Here is a 19,935-nt window from a genome sequence, read left to right on the forward strand (position 1 = left end):
TGAGCTGCCACCACGGGTTGGGGGTGGTGGGGGGTGGGGGGGGTTTGGGTTCGGGACTGTTGATTTTACTTGTTTACGCGACTTCCGGCGCTTGGTACTGGATTATAGAGGACTCCGGCGCTGAGATGTTCCTAGGTGGAGGCTTGGCCTATCGCTTACTGCATCTGATGGAGATCTGATATATGCCACTATTGCGAATGGACACTGACTTGGCAGTAACTGTGCGGATTATCCTTCTTGCATTCCAGTGCTTTGGTGGGTGGGCATTCCTGGAGTCCCCCCTATGGGAGCCTTTGATCTTTGTCGCTATGTTTGATTGTTTTTTTCTCTGTTTTTGAAATCAATAAAAATAATTTTGAAAAAAAAAAATACATAAGTATCAAAAGCATTTAAAGAACGTAGGGGACAAGGTGAATGGCTCAAGGAAGGGTAAGGGAATAGGGTAAAGGGGTAGGAGGAAGATAGGATGAGGAGACTAGGGGAATATCTGCCCAAGGTCCGGCTGGGTATGTGATGGCAGGGGGGGAGTCCACAACCCATCTCCTCTTTAGCTATATGGTAGCTCCATCGGGAATCAGCCAAATCACTTGGTCTCTACAGTCTAGCCATCCTGCTGGAGGAGGTGTTTCTGGCCTCAGAGATCGTGGGCTCTCACCTGCAATGGGTCAAAAACGTAGGTTTTTTAGGTGTCACCTCTAAGGTGCCCCCCTGGTTGCATGTTTTAATAAATCTAGTACTGGTAACAGTACAGATTTATTAAAACAAGGCGTTTGATTCCAAACACCATAGATTCCAGTAAAGCCATCATGTCGCTGGGGAATTCGTAATGACCATTGCCCAATACATATACTCAAGATGGCTTCCCTGTTCACTTGTACCGTCTGGTAATTGAACTAGACCGCACAGGGTCATTGGTAGATTCAATATAATGCACCCTGCCGTAGGGCTACAAGGCATGCTGGAGGGGTGACTTACATATATTATATGCAGTGACTTTGGCATGGCACACAGTGAGTGTGGCATGTCGTGTTTTCACTCAAGGTTTGCATATAATTTGAGATATTTATTACAGTTGGTGCGCACTAGAGTCCTTATGATCTCGCGATCTTAGGCCATATACATAGTTCATGGGTGTTCAGCAGGCACCAATCTAGGGCAGCACACATACCGTTCAAGTGATTTCTAATTGGAACATTGGAGTGCAATACCACCAACCATTCATTACACAGCCTGCAATGGCAGTGTGTAGTTTGTATGGGGGTCCCGTAGGTTGGCGTAATACATACTGCAGACCGAGTTAACCCCGTTCAGTACCCATGCCCTAGGTATCAGGGGTACCACTTACTAGGGATTTACAGGGGTGCTAAAGTGTGTGCCAATTGGGTTACAGTTAGTCCATTTTACCGTGTTTTAAGGGAAAGAGCACTAGCACTCGGGTTCTAGATCACAGGAATTCAGTGCACATCAGTCTAAAAACTTCAGTTCCAGTGGCAAAAAGTGGGGGTGACCATGACAAAAAGAACCTGTTTTACTACATGAACCCATACCCATTAAATCCTCCTTAGATGTGGCTGCAGGTTTTGCCTCTGTGCTATACTCCATCCCTTCCTTCAACTTCCTGAATGTTCAGAGTATGAAGTGAAGGCCAGAGGGACCAATGTCTTAGTGACACTCCCAAATTTTCTAGTGCCGCTTTCAACTCCCCCATTGTCTGTACTATAGTCCCCAGTACAGCTCCCAAGGCCAGTAGTCCATCCACTGCCCCAACCCCTCACACTCAACCTGCTATGATGATTTGGGTGGGTCTATGTCCTGTCCTCGACTTTGCCCACATAAGCTGACTCTTCGTGGATGGATGATTTCTCTGTGGATCCACAAACCAAGTCACCATCCGGCAAGAAGCCCTGCCCTGGGAGAGCCAGGCACTGTTCCGTTTGTGGACCTTTTATGAAATAGTTTTTTTTTCTCAGAGTGTAGGTGTCTGTGAGATCACATAAACCATATATTAAGTTAGACTGTGCTTTAGTGTAGTTCATAGCCTTGGTGAACTTGATTGATTGTGTTGACTCTTTCACACCTAAAGTCAAGTTTGATGTTTGTGTGAATGCACCCTGTTATTGTCAAGGTCTTTTGTTCGGGGTTAGTGATGATAAACAGATTTGCACCAATATCTTTTTTTTCTGACCTCTTTCTCTATTGTTTTTTTGCACTGTAGTTATTTTGTTCCACAATGGACCTCTAATTTGTCTTTGCTTATGTCTCCTGCAGGACCTGAAGAAATATTTTGACAGTTGCAATGGTGACCTAGATCCAGAAATAGTAAAGGTGAGTGTGTGACATGAAACTTGATGCTCCACTTGAGTTTCACTACAGGAGCATCATTTGCCTATTTTGTATATGCTTTCCCTTATTCTCAAGTTGCTTTGAGTTAGAGCATAACCTACCTAGGGACACTGTTTTCATGCTTTCTCTTTTCACTATGCAAGCATTTGCCCCAGTAAATCTATTTTCTCAGGTTCTCTTTTGCAAGAGTGGTGTCCTGGCTGCCCTGCACCCGCTTTGGGAGACTGGTCTCTGGATAAGTGGTGGTGACGGGAATGTGGTAGAAGCAGAGGGAGGCATGATCTCCTGATAACTGAGCAACTTGTCTCTCTTCCTATGCATGCTTTGACTTGCCTAACTCCCCTTTTAAGGTTACTCTTATCAGGCTTCCCATCACCTCATTTGGAGTCTGACAGACCTGTTGCCCCATACCTACTCTGAAAGCTAATAGCTATATTTTGCATGTTCCCTCGAACAGGGATGTTTTCTATTTTCAAGCCACCTTTAAAATGCCAGCTGTGACCTGCCAATTTGTGCTTCCTGTGTTCCCTAAAGCTTATTTCAACTCTGCTTTCAATGCTCACTCTGACTGGACGCTTTGACAGTAGCAGCCTGTTTGGAGTAGCTATCATGGGAAACTATACTTGCATTAGGTTACATTTTGTAACCTTCCCCAGATCTATCAAAAAATGACCAGCATAACAGCTATTTGTTTCATGAAAGTTGGGCAACACTACCAAGTGATCTTGATGTTAGTGTTTACTCTATAGCCTCACCTCCACAACTCTGCCGGAGAAATAGTACATCCATATCTAGTAAACAAGCAATGTGCCAAAGCAGTAAAAAGCATAGAAAGTGTGAATGGTCCCAATGAAGTAGTAGATTATGACATAGGTTCTTTTTCTGGCACCATCTTGCTATCCCTGCAGGATATTTTAAAACATCGGAATTCCCAAGCGGGAAATCGTAAAAGAAAGAACCCAGATAAAAGAAAAATTGCACTAAATAAACTAATTTCCTTCCAATTTCTACATTTCTTAGAGACACCAAGAAATCAAAAACATAATGAATCACTGCCGGAGGGAAAAAGGAAAAAAAATCGAAATGCTCAACAGAATCAAAACTGGGTTGATAATCAGAATGCAGACAAACAAAAAAATAATTTGCCATACTGGAGTTTAATTGCTAAAGAAACAGGTACAAAGAAATCCCTGCAAGCCTCACCAGTTCCCCCAACTGAATGGGAAAAATATCTACACAACTTATACAAATTAAATTTGATGCAAGAAAATTCGAACCAAGCAATAGGCAAATCGGGGAAAAATATTCAAGCTAACCTTGCTCCCGCAGCTCGGCAAATATAATATGATATAAAGAAAGCAAGATCTCCTGCTGCAATAGATCCGGATCAGATTCCGATAAAAGTACTTCAAAGCAACCCAGAAGAATGGAGTAAGTTCCTAGCTCCCCTCTACTCTCACTGCTATGCCACCAGTGAAATCCCAAAATCATTGCTGGGGAGCATCGTAATCCTAATCTATAACAAGGGTTCTCAGTTGCTTCCCTGCAATTATCCACAGATTGCCTAGTTGGATGCTACAGGGAAGATCTTCGCGGCAGGCGTCCTGTAACATCTGAAAGACTGGGCATTCTCAAGTGAGTGGTCCCTATAAATCAAGCTGGGTTCCAACAAAAACACTCCGTCACCGATAACATAGCGGTGCTACAAACAGTAATAGATAAATATGTTGTGTCAAATTTGCAGGTCGTCTACTCTGTCTTTGTAGATTTTATAACCGCATTTGACAGAGTAGACAGATCTATACCCTGGAATAAACTTAAAAAATTTGGAATTTCGAATAATCTTCTTCATATAATTACATCATTATACTCAGAAAGTTGGTGTCAAGTACAAATGGGGAGAGAGAAGGGACTCACTTGACCAAAAGTTACACCGAACAGTCTTAGGCAAGGTTGCCTTTTATCTCCCCTCCTTTTCTCTCCATACTTAAGTGTTCACCCGCATTGTTTTACACAGATCATTAACTTCCCCCAAAAAACATCATTGTGTAAAATCTATATTATGATGTACGCCAGTGATGTGGTTATTTTAGACCTTACCCCATTCGGCCTACAAAGTTCTAACCAGATATACAGAAGAAAATGTTTTCTAGTTCCAAATATAACTAAAACAAAAATTGTTCCGTTCAGAGGAAGAAAAAAATAAAAAAAAATTAATTGGACTTGAGGGGGAAAACCGCTAGAAGTGGTTAAAGAATATTCTAATTTAGGGCACAAATTTACGCAAACATTACAAAATTCCCCCCCCATTTGGGCCATAAAGCAGACGTACATGTCGGGCTCTCCAACATCTTTGGGCACAGGGACTTTTACCCTCTTTTACAGGTTTTGATTTCCAAAATTCCACCCATTTTATCGTACGCTTTTGAGTACATTCCAGTAAGACCGTGGCAACAAATACAAACGAAAGAAGAGAAAATACTGCGTAAAATGATTAAAGTCCACCAAGCAGTTCCCTGGAAAAGCTCTGCATCTTGAGCTCTCTCTAGTTAGCTCATATGCCAGAACTATCACTAACATCATAAAATGGGCTTATAATCTTATACATGCAGAACATGGTACCTTACGATTGTTATTAAAAACTGAGTGAATCCACTGCCCTAAGTTATTTCTGTTTGGTCAGATATTCAGGGAGTAAGAGCATGCTGAATCATCTGTGTGCAGTGTATATCCCCACCCCCAGCTGATCGACGAAGACCCCACTGATGACCTGTTGGGTAGAAACAATGCTCCCCTTTGGTCGTTCATATCCAGTATGGCTGTGCATAGGTCTCAGTCCTAATCAACCGTGCCAGTAGTCACCTCACCTTGTCTCCCTCCATGTATAATCTCTGACTGGTACGCCTCACATGTTTCTCTAGTTGATCCCAAAGTGTTCATACCTGGTGTCACGATCCATCCCAGTCCTGCAATGCTTCCGGGTTGGTAGACAGTGCTCTCTCTTGGGCCTCTAATTCTGCTTCTTTTTGTGTCAATTCTCTCTCTATTTCTGCTGTGTCCCTACGGACGTTGCCAGTCAGACACTCTGGAGTACCAGTTACATGGCATCCCACTCCACTGCTCTGCTCCCTGCACTATCCAGTTGTGTTCAAAATGGCGTGCTATGGTGTCTGTTAGTGTCCCCTGAAAGACCTGGTCTGCTAGCATCCCCAAAACTGAATTCTAGGTGTCAGTCGAATCAGGGAGTATGTGATCAGTAAGGGCGAGTGGTGTGCCATATGCGGTTTCACGTCTGATTGTCTAAAAAAGCTGTATGTGCCAGCCGATGCAGTGTAGCAGTAGTATGCTAATGTCTGATGGTGTTGTACTCGCCATGCAACAACCAACCCCATACTCACTTTCACACGTGTAAGCGCAGTTGGCTTGTTGGGTTTAGTGCACCGTCCAGGCGGGGATATATCTTGCAAACCATGCAAAACACAGTTAAAGTCGCCATGATAACCTCAGCCATCAAGTAACTCTGCGGCTGTCAGCACAGTGTCAAAAAAAGCACTGTCATCAACATTATGTGCATAAACATTGATAAGACATAACTCAAGTTCATCTAGTGTGCCCACTAGGATAACATTGCTCCCATCAGGATCAACCTGAACATGCAACATCTTGAATGGAACCCCCGGGGCAACCCATATCAATGCCTGCATGCATAGCCAGAGTAGGATGTGGCTTATACCTGTCCCTGCCATCTTTTCCTCAGGTATTTAATGCAGTCCCCCACAGGTAAGTCTCCTAGAGAAATGCTATAGCAACCGCCACATCTCCGCAGGTACGCATGCACCCTACTGCGTTTTTTGGGTCTATTCAGCCCTCTCACATTCCAGGTTAGAAATTTGTATTTAGTCCCCATATGTACCATCGGAGTCTCGTGAAGGTGACCAGGCCCAGCCGTTGGGTGACACTAGCCAACACACATAAAACAACAAATCTCAACACTGCTATTAGTGTACCCCCCAAACCTCCCTCAGGCAGTATGTACATGGCCCTCTCTGACTCAACTGTCAGCCATAGAGCCACCACACCTGCCCCCATCTCCTTCCCCTTCTTCCCCTAAATATAAACACTGCCCGAGTCGCCAGGACCTCTACAGATCGCAAGACCAGTAACGGTACTCCGCAATCCAGAGGAGTCCAGGCTCTCGGCCTCTACCAGTCATGAAGTGAAAAGTAAGTGTATCGCACAGTGCAATTACTGTGGGGCTCTACAAGTAATAGGTGGATATACTGTCCCTTCCACCATTGTAGTCCCCAGCATAGACTTAACCTGTTACTCTTACAAACTCATCAGTGGCACCAGGTCTGTGACTGTCTACCCAGCATCTGTACTATCAGTTAAGGCGTCTGGGACCACACATATTTGTGAAAAGGAGTTCTGGTCCACCAAGTCCAGTGGTGCAATTTGCAGGGTCCGGGCACAGCAGGATACGGACTCCTTCTTCTGTGTTTGGGGTCCTAGACATTTTTGCCGGCGCCACTTCTGTTCAAATTTCATACCACTAGTCAAGTCAAGTCAAGTCAAAACCACTTTATTCGATTTAGTTAAAAATCATAAAAGCATTCTACAATCACATCACAAGATGGGCAGTACAAATTCATAAACAAATACAGAAGCATCAATCAGTGATAAATTCATAAAAATACATGATATGAGGAAACAACAATAATAATTGATTAATATACATTATAAAATTACATCATAAAAGAGAAAATACTCAATAAAATAGACATTAAAAATGAGAACAACATCCATTTCATTTATCTTCACAAAACACTAATATTTACATCTTTAAGTCTTTTCCTCCTGATCCTGACCGCAGCAACAAGATAGTTGGCCACGCTAAACATGGCCAACGTAGAATCCATTAATTGGAGGTACAGGAGAGCAGGTTTTGCCTGAAGAAAAGCTTTTTCCTTCAATAATGGTACAAGGTATTTCTGTCTGGGCTCAATAAAGAAATTACAAAATAGCATAAAATGCATGTTATTTTGAGCAGAAAAACTATCGCAGTTACAGACAGGGGCATCCTCCTCCTTAAACCAACCGTGACTGTCACACAAAACTGTATAAATCTGGTTAAACCGAAGTTTAACCAAGAGCCACCTATGAAAGGGGATAGTGACGATAGTAAGGTACGGTTGGATAGTAAGACGCGTAATGGTCAGGTAATGGGCTCTGACCGTGGGCTTAAGTAGTTGGCATTCTTCCCTCTCCACATTTTTCCTTGTTATAAAATTGGCCTTCACCCAAACTAAATCTGATTTCTTAAGACCCCGAGGGGTAAGAAAAATATCAGGACGACCCAGATCCAAAGAGCACTTTTGTATATGTGAAAGCCAAATAATGTTTTTATAATTGTCCAGTTTTAAACAGTCCGCCAGTATTTTATGATTAAGACCCAAGTTTTTATTGGTCCAAAGCCTTATCCATAGCAAGATAGGAGCCATAAGAAGGGTGTCTGATATATAACCAAGCCCAACTTCCTGGTGGATTGAAAACGTGGCTGTAGATTGGGGAAGCCCTAAGGTGGAACGCAGGAATTTATTTTCCTCCCTTTGAATTGATTCACTATTTACATAACCCCACAGACCCGAGCCGTACCTGGCTATTGCCACTGATTTCGCCCTGTACAAATTAAGTAAGGCACCTGTTGGCTTCCCGCCCAGTCTCCTAGCAAAACTTAAAATAGCTGTGGCTGAGCTTCTGACCGCTTTGGTTTTAGCTACAATTTGCGGAGCCCAGCTCCCCTTGGTGTCAAAAATTACACCCAGGTATGTAAAAATTTTAACATTAGTGATCACGTCACCATTACAATAAAACTGTCTGGGGTTGTTTTTACCAGCCCCAAAAGCCATGACGTGTGATTTGGAGTTGTTTATCACTAGGTCTAATGATCGCATAAAATCGTTAAAAGCATTTAAAAGTTTTTGTAGACCAATTGGAGTCCAAGCTATTAAAGCGGCATCAACCGCGTACAGGAGAACCGGAATACGGGTTTCCCCTGCACGCGGCGTATCCAAGGTTGCAGATAAAAGAGTTTCCTCAAGTGAGTTTATATACAAGGTGAATAGCATGGGCGCAAGAATGCAGCCCTGCCGCACTCCCCTGCTGGATTTGAACCAGGCGGTACGATTACCATCCTGGTCCATTCTGATTGAAGCTTTCAGATCTTTGTGTAATTCTGCCAAGAAATATACAAGGGGGGGGTCCAGACCCAGCTTTAGCAACATGGTCCACAGCTGCGCTCTATTCACCAAATCGAAAGCTGTGGACAGGTCCATAAAAGCGACAAAAATTGACCCTTTTTTAACAGTTGTGTATTTCGAAATTAACAAATGAAGATTTAGGCATTGGTCCTCAGTCCCCCTCCCAGCACGAAACCCATATTGGGCATCTACTAGAATATTATTATCTGTGGACCAGGTGTTAATTCTAGCAAGCAGGACTTTGCCCAAAATCTTCATTGAAGAATCCAATAACGAAATTGGTCGAAAACACTTTGGGTCGCTTCTTAGGCCCTTTTTAAAAATAGGTACAATAACGGCGCATGACCATGTTTTTGGCAACCCCCCCTCATACACACAATTAAAAACGTTAGCTAAAATCTCAGCCCACAACTCCGAGTTAAGTTTGTATAGGTCCGGAGGAACCCCATCCGGGCCCGGGGCTTTGTTTGCAGCTGAGCCTAAAATTGCCAGCTCTACTTCTGATTTGGTAAAATCTAAATTAATGTGAGAAGCAGGAGAGTAGGGTATTTTAAACACCTCAGCAATTTCATTGGAACCATATATATTGGAGAAATGATTAATCCAGTCAGCTTCAGATATGTTAATTTCAAGATCCAGATTATTTGTTTGAGAGAACAAGGGGTTATTAATTATAGCCCAAAATTTGGAGCTATGTTTAAGGGTTATGGGGTCCATCAAAGAGTCCCAGGCTTCGTCTTTGATGGCTTTTTTCCGAAGTTTTACTACCAAAGCGTATTGTCTTCTTAGATCTGCCACCAAGGTCCTGTCTCTAGGTGATTGTTTAAGACCTTTCAGCAGAGCTGAGTGTGCCTGTGAGCAAGAGTGGTCAAACCATCTACACACTGGGACAGAACCCCTCCCTGGTTTGACTCTAAGCTCTTTATCCACTCTAGCACAGATAGCTTCAAAGGCACTCACAACTTCCCCTCCCCTCATCTCTCTATTCATACATTTCCCAAATTCAACTCCCATATCCTGCACAATACGACCATGAAAATCCTCTGGGCAGACTTTGCACCATTTGAGGCGTCTGCCTTGGTCTTTACTCCTCACATCCCTTATAGAGGTAGCCCTTGCTACTCCTTTATACAAGCCAGAGAGAGCATCCAGAACCAATAACACAGGGTTGTGGTCACTAAATCCACTAACAATTGCATTATAAAACAATACATAACGAAGGAGCCCTGGGGACATAAAAAAGTAGTCAATAATCGATTCACTGCCCCTTGCGTTATACGTGACCACTCGGTTTGTTGTATCTGAAAACCCTGGTTCATATAGGTCATTTGATGAGAGCAAGTTTTCCATCGCCACACCCTTAGAACTATGTTCAAAGTGTGGCGGTGAAGTGTAATCAGGGCCGTTTTCATCAATAATCTGGCAATGGGACTCACACAAATGAACATTAAAATCACCCATCATTATACACTGGACAAAAGTGGTTTGTTTTGACATGTATTTAGTTAAAAAGTCTGATAGACCATCTAAAATGAAATTTGGGGGTCCCCCCTGCATAGAGTTATAACAGTTTACTAATACAATCTTATTCTTATCTGCCAAAGAAATTTCCACCAGCTGAAAAAAATGAGAAGAACTAGGGATTTCTCTAACATTACCTGCAATTTTAACTGAGACAAGGAATAGCAAACCCCCTCTGTCCCTACCCGATGTCGAGCTTAGGGCATCAACAAAGAAAGAAATATATCCTTCTACCCAGAAACCTTTATCTTTCGTCCAAGTTTCTTGTAATGCGACAATATCATGGTTCTTCACTGATTGTAACCAGATAGGGTCATCTTGTTTTGCCCGTAGGCCCGCGATGTTCCATGATACTAACCGTATGTGCCCTTCCCCTAATTGTAATGGGTCATTAATAACAGATTTGGGTCTAACATCAGGTAGGGCCACATCAGTGTTAACTGGGAGTTGACAAGTCAGGTTATCCTGTTCCGGTACAGGAGCTAGTCATTCAATGTCTACTCTATCAGCTAGTGCTGAGAACATGTTTGACAATGGTAGCTTGTTAGAGGGTGTATTTCTTACAACATTTACTACACCAATAGCTTTAGTTGGCTTAGTCATCCATACATTGGAAGGCATGGGTGAAATAAGATTGTCCTCTGCCCAGGTGTTATCAGTAGACTGTAACTTGATGTTCTCATTTACAGCTAACCTATGAGGACGGGGATAAAAGAAACCCAGAGGCATCGCCCGAACCCCTTTACTTACAGGATCCAGAGGGGAGTCATCCCAAAAAAGTCGACTCGCGACATTTTTAGATTTAAAATTTACGATGACGCAGTCTCCAGAAACCTCTTTCTTGCTTTTACCCACCCAGTTTACCCACCTACTTGTTACAATATTGTCAGCGATATTACTTTCTCCCGTGCAATTGGCATTACACCATTTTTTAACGTGCCTAAGCAGAGACTCATGTTGTTCTATCGCTCCATCTTCAAGTTTAGGCACGTTAACCAGAATGGCGACAAAGGGTGTTGCATCCGGAGGTAAATTTATTGGGGGTACCCTTTTTTCCGGAGCCCCCCACTGGCTTCTAGGCCTTGTGGAGCAACTTGCACTGTGGCCAACCTCTGTCGTAGGGATGTATATTCCATTGTCTACTTTCCCTTTTGGAAGCACAGGTTTGACAATAGGTAAAAGAGGGATATTGACTGGTCTAGTTACGGATGGGTCACCAACTTTAGGGGTAGTGACCTGTACAACTGAGGGACAAGGAGCCAAAGGCATAGAGAATACAGGGGCCCGAGAATTAAGAACATCATTTATACGGTCACATTTTGTCATAAGGTTCTTAACACAGTCCTTTAGAGTTTCATTTATATCCGATGCAATCTGGATTAGAGCAGTCTCAAGCCTGTCTGTGAACAGTTTTTCCAATAAGGCCATAATGACTTCCTCCGTCAGAGGGGCTGGCTGGGTAGAACCAGCCATAGTTAAAGCCGACCTTCCAGCATCCCCGGAGTTCAAAGGGGGGTTAGGTATCACAATTTCAGGTATGGCCGGGCACGGAAGAACTGTAGCAGGAAGTGACAAAGTGGGTCTACAAGCCTCAATGATGACCCGAGGCTCCAGTGGTATACAATTAATGAGGGAGGAGCTAGAAGTGTTAACAGTCCCAGGACTTAGAGCAAGGCCCAGTTCACGCTCGGACTCAGCAATCTGAGATGATAGTTCCCCCACCTTAGTAGTTAGATATGTAAGTATACTTGTAGTATACTTCGGCACCTTCGCTTTAGCTTCATCGGCTGCTGGTGTTGCCAATTTGCGCTTACCCATTGTGGAAAGATGTTAAGGACGTGGCCCGTCCCGTCCCTGGTCGTCCTTGGACGGCCTTAGACGGCCCGCCCTCTGCCCGGGCTCCGCCCAGCGTCGCCCGCGCGCGTCCGCGACGCGGAGGTCGAGGCTCCGCTTTGTAGCGCCTCCGGGCGCGAGTACAGCGGAAACCGGAAGTCCGCGCAAAGCCCACTGGGAGCTGTAGTCTCTAGCCGCTCCTAGGTGTCAATGGCGGCGAGACTCACAGCGTTGGCAACCCAGGGGCTGAGGCAGAGTGCTGGCGTGCTGGCGTGTGGTCAGGTAGGCAGGTTGGCGCTGAATGCGCAGCTCGAGACCCCCGCTCCACCGAGGTCGAGGCTCCGCTTTGTAGCGCCTCCGGGCGCGAGTACAGCGGAAACCGGAAGTCCGCGCAAAGCCCACTGGGAGCTGTAGTCTCTAGCCGCTCCTAGGTGTCAATGGCGGCGAGACTCACAGCGTTGGCAACCCAGGGGCTGAGGCAGAGTGCTGGCGTGCTGGCGTGTGGTCAGGTAGGCAGGTTGGCGCTGAATGCGCAGCTCGAGACCCCTAGGTTGTTTCGATCATTGCCATTCGAACTGCTTTGCTCACGGCTCAGAGCCAGGGACTCCAAACACTCTGAAGCCTCTTGTGGTGACTCATAAAAGTGTACCTGGCCGTTATACTGGATCCGGAGTTTAGCAGGAACCATCAGACTGTAGTTGATAATATGGTCTCACAACAGTTTTTTGACTAGCATAAAGTTCTTCTGAAAATCTTGCACCCGCCATGTATAATCGGCAAAGATAAGTATTTGTCTTCTCACCTCGAGCGGCGTACATGCTAGAGTATTATGTTATGGTCCCCATAATTGAACATCTGGGCTAGTAGTGCTCTAGGTGAGACACCTAGGCATGGCACCACTGTCAGTGTCCTATACGCTCATTCATTCGAGAAGCATTTGGAAAGCAGCTTGGGCTTAAGCGTGTTAACAATCCATCCTTCCAAGAAGAATTCTGCAGAGAGGCCCCTGCATGTTCCAAAAAACCAATGGCGTACGTTATTCCTTCTTGAGCGCCCTTCAGCGTCCTCTATGCATTCCTTCATATGCATTGCACTACATTTGAAGCTCGCCACTGTAGCCTGAAGTGACTTGATTCCCTTCTTGAGGGTAGTTATATCTTCCTCAGCACATGTAACTGTTTCATCTACTTTATGGAGGATCCATGTGAAGGTGGTTCATCTTTATGGACTTCATGTCCATCTTGTTTTCTAATGCAGCCCTAAATCCTTGTATGGCAGCCAGTATTTCTGCTGTGGCCTGCATTTGCTCCCTTGGTTCCAGGCTGGATCTCTCCTCCTTTCCTGGCGCCTGAGGCCAGGAACAGTATACTGATCAATTTTATTAGTCGGTGCAGCTTTTGCTCCCCTTTCCTTGCCCATCTTGTGATCCATTCAACAAGGTATCGCCTTCGGGGTTTAACACATTCAGCACAGTTGTGACCTGATGGCGCTCTGGAGTGTATGCGCAGTCACTTGTGGCCGCTCTTTGGTCGTAGGACACTCCACTGCCATCCCCAGTTTATTCTTTGTCAGTAGCGTCTGTATGCCAGGGTTATGGCCCTTATATTGTATCACTGCAATAGCAATAGTTCTGCTGTAGATTGTGCTCAGAGAGCCAAAGGTCTATGTGACTGCTTATAGTCCAGTTTCCCCAGTTCTAGTCACCAATAGAACCCCCTCGAGTATTCCTCCGTGATTCCCAGGTCACACAGGGACTCTCCTAGCACCACTGACAAATAGTATCTCCGAGGGTAGGGCCCTGGGTCAAGCCACTCACCTTTGACGCTCCGTATCCTCAGGTGCCAGGCCTTCCTGATCGCAGTGTCCGCCAGGTGTAATTAGAAGCGTAATAACCTCTGCCACTGGTTGTCACCAGGCCCACCCCCAGCAACGTTCACAGCTCAGGCGACCGCGAGGGAGACCTGCAACCAGTGTTCTCGCTTTCCTTCAGGGCGTCACTTCTCCCAAGATGCCTCTCTGAGCACCCCTTGTCTTTCTCACTTCACAGCTCCTCGGGCCTGCGCTCCACGCCTCCCACAAATGTCAGGTAGAATATATTTGCTCTAGGATCAGGGGTACTCTCCGTCGTACCAGCTTGCACTGCACAGCTCTCAAATAAGATCACTGCAACAGCCCATTAATCCTCGAGGTTACTCCCGACCAGCGGGCCTGCTGTCTTCCAGGGCGTCGACTTGCCAACCATGCTCCGCTGGAACACCTCTTGCCTTTCACCTCTTGTGGCTCTGCATGCCTAACCAGCCACTGATGGCAGGTATTTTTATGTACCTCAGGAACGGAGTACACTCTACCGTTTCTTCAGGTACTGCTCTGCTCTCACAAAGTGCAACACCACAAACCCAATATCTTGTACCGCAGGCCTGTTAGCAACACACAAAGTTTTTTTAGGTCAAGCCTGGGCAGCGCATGCGCTGCTCTGCAAGGCATGCTGTGTGCAGGTATTGACTTGAAGCGACGCTGTTTTCTGGACTCCCCTACCTGCTGCCACCGCAATAAACTTTGGGGCTTTGTCCTTCTGCTTTTCCACTTTCTGCTGACACTCCCGCTGGCCGTCTCCCTCCCGCCGCCGCATTTTACATCCCATTGCGGCCGCACTGCGGAGGGGGACACTGGACTACTCCTCCCAGCCTGCCTAGCGGCGGAAGAGGGCAACGTCCCCATCGCGCCTGGAGGCACATAAATTGAGAGCAGCCCCGGCAGAGTGGGCGACGCTGTTTTCTGGACTCCCCTACCTGCTGCCACCGCGATAAACTTTGGGGCTTTGTCCTTCTGCTTTTCCCCTTGCTGCCGACAGTCTCGCTGGCCATCTCCCTTCCGCCGCCGCATTTTACATCCCATTGCGGCCGCAGTGCGGAGGGGGACACTGGACTACTCCTCCCAGCCTGCCTAGCGGCGGAAGAGGGCAACGTCACTATCGCGCCTGGAGGCGCATAAATTGAGCGCAGCCCCCGCGTGCGGGGCCGCGCGCGGGCTAAGCCCGGGCAAAGGGCGGGCCGTCTGTGGCTGTCCAGGCAGGGATGGGCCACCCCTCTAGGTTTTGCCCCCTACTCAGGTCTAAGATACAAGACTCAATGCTAAATCAGTAAGGTTTCATTTTACTAGTTTTCAACTCCCTTGCTATACGTGTTGAAATCACAATATATATTATGAATAATATGCTGAACTTAGGTCGGAGCTCGTTAACAGGAGGTTCTGTCCAAGGGACCTTGGATGCATTCATTACAAGGGCCACCTCAGTTTTAGAAAAAGAAATCCTGCTAACTGAGCGGCGTATATCTTTAGAATGGCAGAGAAAGCGTTCATGCTTAGGGACTATTCAATTAGTAAAGACCCCCACGCATGTTAGCATTGCCTCTGATCAAACTAATGTTATAGGCATTCCCCTGCAATTACAAGATCTCCCAGCATCCTTACAGATTCAACAGGATCTTTCCAGTACAAAATTGGTGTGGCCTCGAAATCCCCCTCTTCGACGGAAGATTCTTTATTAATCATCTCTAGTAACCAAGCCTAAGAAAAGCCTGCTAGCACTAAAAAATCAGGGCTGGCTATTTCTATGAAAAGAAAGAGGGGTGGGGCTAAGCACAAAGGAAATCGAGCAAAAGCCTGTAGGGCTGATTTGACTCCAACTAAATCTAAAGGCTCAGAAATAAGTGACCCAGCTCAGGGCCATCTAACATCATGCCTTGAGCAAGCGCTAATGACCAATGTTAAGCATTTAATTAAATCACTGCTCCTGCCTTTAATTGAGAGGGTTAAACGCATGACTGAGCAACTAGGGGCTATCTTAGACATGGGGATCGCCACCTCAAATTTACTCAAAGAGTTGTTGAATAAAAGAACTACCCCGATTACCAATGAGACGAGAATAGCGCCCAAGTCTCCTAACAAAGTAACTAACGATAATTTGCAGCTTAAAGCTCAAGATAACACTACTAAGGGCAAAGACACTATGAATATAGCCCCTGAACTCTCTAATCCCAGGGTATCCTTAGATAAAGGGCGAGTTTACACGAAAGGCCAGAAGACACCGGCTAATTCACAGAGGACCACCAATAAAGATAAACAGATTATAGGACCTGCCACCTGAGGCTGAAACTTTTGTCATCGTTTTAATTGGGGTACCAGAGTTGACAGCAGGAACTTTTGAAAGTCACCAGACATTTAAAAATAAGGCCATGTATTGGCTAAGAGTAAATAGGCCATTACCCCTTAACCTAAACGGTGAAATATTGAATGTTAGAAGGCTGGACTGGGTGGGAAGTAGACCGAAGGATGTACCTGGGGACATAATTATTATAAACTTTAGAGACCGCAGGGCGACAAATTACATACAAGACTGGTTCCAGGGGGGTCACTAGGGAGGTATATCTACCAGAGATTTAAGCTACTTTTATCCAAAAGCTCTGGTGGGTAACCCCCGACGACCAGGAAATCTAAGCTCCCGTATTGAAGTGCCTCCCATGTTCAACATCGCCACCTCAAATCGATTTGCTCCATTTACGGGAATGGAGGGGGTTGATTGACAGCCATCTGGTAGCAATAAGATAGGGAGGGATTGCGAACTTCCTCCAGCCGTAGGCTGTAAGAAAATAAGCAAGACAAAAAATCTAAATGATATAATTAGCTCTACAGGAGAGGCAGATTTACTGGAGATGAGTACATATACAAGCCAACTAGTTATTTCCTGGAATATTGCGGGTCTAAGGAATAAAATGGACGATCCCGAATGGCTAGAGACAATATTTAAATACAATATTTTATGTCTCCAAGAAACATGGCTGATCCACGAGGTACATTTGAGGGGCTATCAAACCTTTCATACACCAAACATCCCAAATAAAAATGGAAAACATGGAAGAAATAAAGGTGGGCTTGCCACTTACATTTCAAATACATCCGACCTCAAGGTTCTTAAATTCATCTCAACAGATTATTACCAACTTTTATTGGTAAGCGGGTCAGCTTAAAAAAGCTATTTTTTATACATTTTTACAATAACGCCCATGCTTCGTCATGGGAAGGCATTATTTTTACTTTGCGAAGACACATAAAATTTTTAGAGCAAACAAGTGGTGGAGATTTGATTCTCTTATGGGTAGGCGATTGTAATTGTTTCATCTGCACCGGCAACAATACGGGTATATAGAAACAAAATGGAAGGTGCACTCAAAGAAATTACGGTGATACTTGTGTTCTTAAAATTTCTTTTTCTTTATTTGGGCAATTTTACCAAAAGACTTGCACAGCCAACGCGTTTCGTTACGTATCGTAACTTCGTCAGGGCTGGAAACAAAACATGACATAGTACAAATTACTTACATTTAATATAAATAACATGTAATGTACAAAACATTTATATAGTACACATTTAAAACCACAAATCAAGATGGAAGACACAACATGATATATCTATTTACAAACAAAAGAGGGGGGGGGAGAATTGGAAAGCAAAAGTTTATCATTATTGGATGACCTAAGCACACATCTCAGTATTATTTCTAGACAGCCTGACAACTGGTTGGACATTCTCCAGTTCATATATCAACATTAGGCTATCCACTGTAGACAAAGGACAATTTATCTTAAAAACCACAATAATCCTACTGTGTATATTGTGTAAGAGATAAACCAAGCAGGTAATGCAAATTGGGAAAACAACGGAAAAAAGGGAGAAGAGAGAAAGAAAAGCAGGAGAGACGCAAGAGAAAAGAAAGATAACTAATAATAACCATGTGATATTATGATGCACTTTGTCTTAATGTGACAAAAACAGGAAGAAAAAACGGGTGGATGGACATTGTATATCTGTTTTGTCCACACAGGAAAAAAGGCCTTCTAAAAACAATCAAGCGCCACAATAAAAACTAAGGTCATTAGTCCCTAGAGATAAGATTACTTATGCCATATATCATTAGTCCGGATAGGCTTACCTAGATCTGTAATATAGAATATACTGAAGTATAATGGGCGTGAAGTTGAGCAGGCACCATGGGGTTGACAAAGTGTCCTATAAGTTGGCAGAAACACAAGAAAAACAAAACACAAAAGTAAAAGAATTGAAGTATTATAGCAGCCTTAAAAACAAGGAATAGAAAGCCATAATGTGAAAATACGAAGGAATGTAATAAATGAGAAAATACACATTATGTATAGGGCCTGAAGACTAAACATAGTGTTCTACCCACCCTGTCTATCACCCAAAAAGTTGACCAACATCATTCGGCTCAAGGACCTTCATGTTATAAGTAACAGACATCAATGTCATTCTAATATTTTGACCATATAACCAGTTAGTAATTAAAAGTAATAAGATACGGAATCCAAACCCCGAGTACCAAGAGATAGCAAAATATTGTGCTATGTAGGAACCACTATATGTCAGTTGTTAGAAAACACTTACTAGGCGAATTAGAAGGAGCAGATCTGGGTGCCTGGTTGTTACTGAATAAGAACTGGCCTGTCGCCGTAATAGTTCGTAGAAACAGTAATCTGCAAGATGAATAATGCAGTATATATAAGAACCAAACTCATTGGTGTAATCACAAGGTTGGGGCCACAGTATAGAGATAGCTGTGTCCACGTATAACAATTCAACCCATATGTGGGCTGCTAATAATGATATGGCGGTCCAGAGATATAGGGGTGTAAAGCGAAAGATGTTCACAGAGACTTACCTTATAAAGGTAGTTTCTGTAATAGAGGATTCTTCTGCAACCAGTGAAAGTGCTCCTGGGTGTTTAGGAAAATTTAACATATAGTCAGTGTAGTTCATGACAACAACGTTCCCCCCTTTGTCAGCCTCCCTAATGACAATGGAGGAATCTTCTTTCAACTTGACTAGTGCTTTTCTCTCTGCGGGGGTGATATTGTGAGCATATAGACTTGCTTTTTCTCTTGTTGTATCTAATTTGTGCAGATCTTTAGTGACTTGTTCGTAGAAGATGTCAATATTTCTATGATAGTTTATGGAGGGGAGGAATTTAGACCTTGGTTTTAGGCCACTATCAGTACCTGATAGTTGTTCTATGTCTAACTCACTAAGCAAGGTGGGCATATTGGGAGTAACGTCATCTTCAATGCTAAGTAATAATTGCACCTGTTTCATCTCCTCAACACTCAGAACATTTCTAATCTCTGTGTTGTTGCAATTGTTACTAATTTCAGAGTGTTGTGAAAAATAGTCCCGTAACTTTAAAGAACGGACAAATTTGAACATGTCAATATGAACAGATGTATCATCACCACTTTGAGTTGGACAAAAATTCAACCCTTTAGACAATATCGATATTTCGTCAACATCCAAAGTTTTATTTGACAGGTTAACAATTTTCAAATCATGATTGGTATCCATAGCAACACAAAGACTAGGATTAACTGTTTGAGCAACCATCACTTGTTCGCCTTGCTGGTTGAGCCTTGGCCCTTGCCTGTAGCGCCCCTTGCCCCTCCTGCCCCCCCTGCGGGTTTTGTTTGGTCCTTTTTTGACTGGAGCCTGCTGCTTATGCGTAACTTTTGTAACTCCTTCTGAAAAGAGGAGGCTCCTTCGGCTAAAGGGGTCTCAGATGAGGGGTTTGAAATTATGCTGCTTAGTGAGGATGTGGAGGCACTCCCTACGGAAGATGTTTCATCAGTACTTTCTTTTTCCTCTCTAGGTCTCTTCTTATCATCACTAACCTGGAGGTTGTCAAATTTCTTGGCAAAGGTATAAACCCTGCCATCTCGGTAATCCCTGTCATCTCGTTTTACTTTTTTCAATTTCTTATCCTTTAGATATATTTGATAGTCATCCATCACCTGTTTTAGGATGGTGAAATTCTTTGATATTATTTCTTTTTTGTCTATTTCATTGATTTCCTTTTCCAACTTCTCTATTTCCTCCTGCAATTTTTCGCCCTTCTCCCTAGCATGGCGAATTAAA

General features: G+C 44.2%; 1 protein-coding gene across 1 annotated transcript in view; it reads left to right on the plus strand.

Annotated features, from left to right (window-relative positions):
• Window positions 1-19,935, plus strand: part of CDK5 (cyclin dependent kinase 5) — a 617,240-nt gene that overhangs the window by 162,796 nt on the left and 434,509 nt on the right. Inside the window, exon 5 of the mRNA XM_086940921.1 lies at window positions 2,269-2,325. Coding sequence (XP_086797047.1) covers window positions 2,269-2,325 — 57 coding nt within the window. The remainder of the gene's footprint in view (window positions 1-2,268; window positions 2,326-19,935) is intronic.

The sequence above is a fragment of the Lissotriton vulgaris genome, chromosome 10 (assembly GCF_964263255.1).
Source record: "Lissotriton vulgaris chromosome 10, aLisVul1.2, whole genome shotgun sequence".
NCBI classification, from domain to species: Eukaryota; Metazoa; Chordata; class Amphibia; order Caudata; family Salamandridae; genus Lissotriton; species Lissotriton vulgaris.